Here is a 2,032-nt window from a genome sequence, read left to right on the forward strand (position 1 = left end):
GACCAGTAGTCAGTGAGGAAGAGTCTGACAGCAGCAGTTATTCAAGCCCTCCAGAAAATCAATGCACCTCTAAGAAGAAAGCATCCAAACGTGTCCGGAAAGGGAAAGCTCCAGCCCCCCCAGTTGACGTTGAGGAAGTGCATGACCTTGCCGCCGTGGAAAGTGAGCCTGAAGTGATAGGGTATGACTCTAGTATCGAGGACCGCGACAGTGATAATGACGAAGACGAGGCAAGTAAAAGGATACTGTAGAAAATCAGTGTTAGCTCACGGGCATGCACAATAGCAGGGAAATGATCTGGGGGAACAACACAAGGCAGATCTCCCAGATCTATTGATAATGAAGAAACAGTGGGCTAGTGATCTACTTACCATGTTTACGGAGAGTGCGTGGTGAAATTTGTCGGCATTGATGGTGTAGTAGATACAAAGAAAGGACGCTGGTGTATCATTTGCAAGTGAGTCAGTATAAAATATCTTGTGATGGGCAATCAACTTACCATAATTCCGAAGGGATGATGAAAATTTGTAAAGGATAATGGGAAGCGGAAGGTGTTTCATCTAGGTAGTAATTCTTCATGCCGTCAACACATATGCAGCCACTACAAGTTCTACAAGGCCAGATGTAGGGAGTTAAAGATCGGGAGAACCACTATGCGATGCCTTGTGAAATGTTGTGAGAGCTGGAGAAAGAGTCGAAAGGAAAGCAGATGAAGATTGATAGATTGTTCCAGAAGACAGAGAAGAAGCAGTTAAAGGAGTTTTCAAGAGATTCCGTACTGCATGCAGTTGCAGAATTTGTTGTGTGTGACGATCAAGTGAGGCCTGTGCCATATTCATATAATCGTGTTATACTGATTGTTTACTACATTTAGTCTCTAGCATTGGCAAACAAGACCACATTTGGAACTGCTTAGTTGCAATGCGTCCAGCTGCAACAATAGTAGATTTACCTTCAACGCACGATATCACAAACATATATTCACAACTCGTTCATCAAGCTCATCAAGGATATCAAGGATGAGATGCAGGTATGTGTTTTTTTAATAGATAAATACATTTTCTAACATATATAATAGTCTGTAAATACTGGCCGCATCTCAACAACTACCGATCTCTGGTCCATTGACCAGACCAAGGCATCATTCCTGGGACTTACCGCGCATTGGATTCATATTGAGAAGGAAAGATGGGATCTACAGTCACACGTCATTGTGTTCCGTGGTGTCTCTGGTGCGCACAGTGGAGATAATCTTGGAAGGTACATAGTCAGCTTATGCGAGCGAGTGGGTATCATTTCTACCCAATCTACAAAGGTATTTCTTGCTCTATCTCACCTCTGAACACTACTGACTCAGATGAATTCATTGAACTCAGCTTTTCGTTGTGACGGCCGATAATACCAGAATGACACAACCTGTGACAAGATAGAACACGTTTTGCATCGCTGCCACATTTACTCCTTCAATGCTGAAGAACACCACCTCCCCTGCCTTGCTCACGTTCTGAATCTACTATCATTGCTATCATGTCCATCATCTCTCGCATTGCGCTGTGGAAACTACTACTGCAATCTGGAATTTGATCCTTTACTGACAAACAGCCGTGTCTTGGGAGGATTGCTGGATGTTGTTGCAGCTGTGCGCACTCTTGCAATTAAGGTACATTTCTGACATTGAGATTTGTAGTACCGCTAACGATCTAACAGATACAATGCTAAAATCAATGAATTGAATACTTTCAGGTGCTTCAAGTGAAGTGTGGTGTGAAAATCTCAACCTGACTAGGCACTTGTAAGTACTTAGCCAGTATATGTCTAAGCTCTGCCTATGCTGCTATACTTGCAAACAATAAAGCAAGAACGTTCGACCCAAGGGAAAAGCTACAAAGGACAACTCAAGATCAAAGACTCAAAAGAGCGCTAAAGCGCGGGAATAGCGCGTCGCAAGATAGAGCGCTAATGCGCGGGAAAGGAAAGGCGGAAGTCAAGAAAGCAGACACTGAGTCAAAGGAGGGTATGGATAGCAAGTGAG

General features: G+C 43.5%; 1 protein-coding gene across 1 annotated transcript; it reads left to right on the forward strand.

Annotated features, from left to right (window-relative positions):
- Positions 1 to 521: 521 nt before the first annotated feature.
- On the forward strand, positions 522 to 713 carry DFJ58DRAFT_662469 (uncharacterized protein; the record flags this gene model as incomplete). Its single annotated transcript, XM_041382303.1, has 1 exon — positions 522 to 713. A coding segment is annotated over one exon (192 nt), but the record flags the coding sequence as incomplete, so codon positions are not given.
- Between the last annotated feature and the right edge of the window lie 1,319 nt (positions 714 to 2,032).

This window comes from Suillus subalutaceus (genome assembly GCF_016647625.1).
Source record: "Suillus subalutaceus strain FC151 chromosome Unknown DFJ58scaffold_75, whole genome shotgun sequence".
NCBI classification, from domain to species: Eukaryota; Fungi; Basidiomycota; class Agaricomycetes; order Boletales; family Suillaceae; genus Suillus; species Suillus subalutaceus.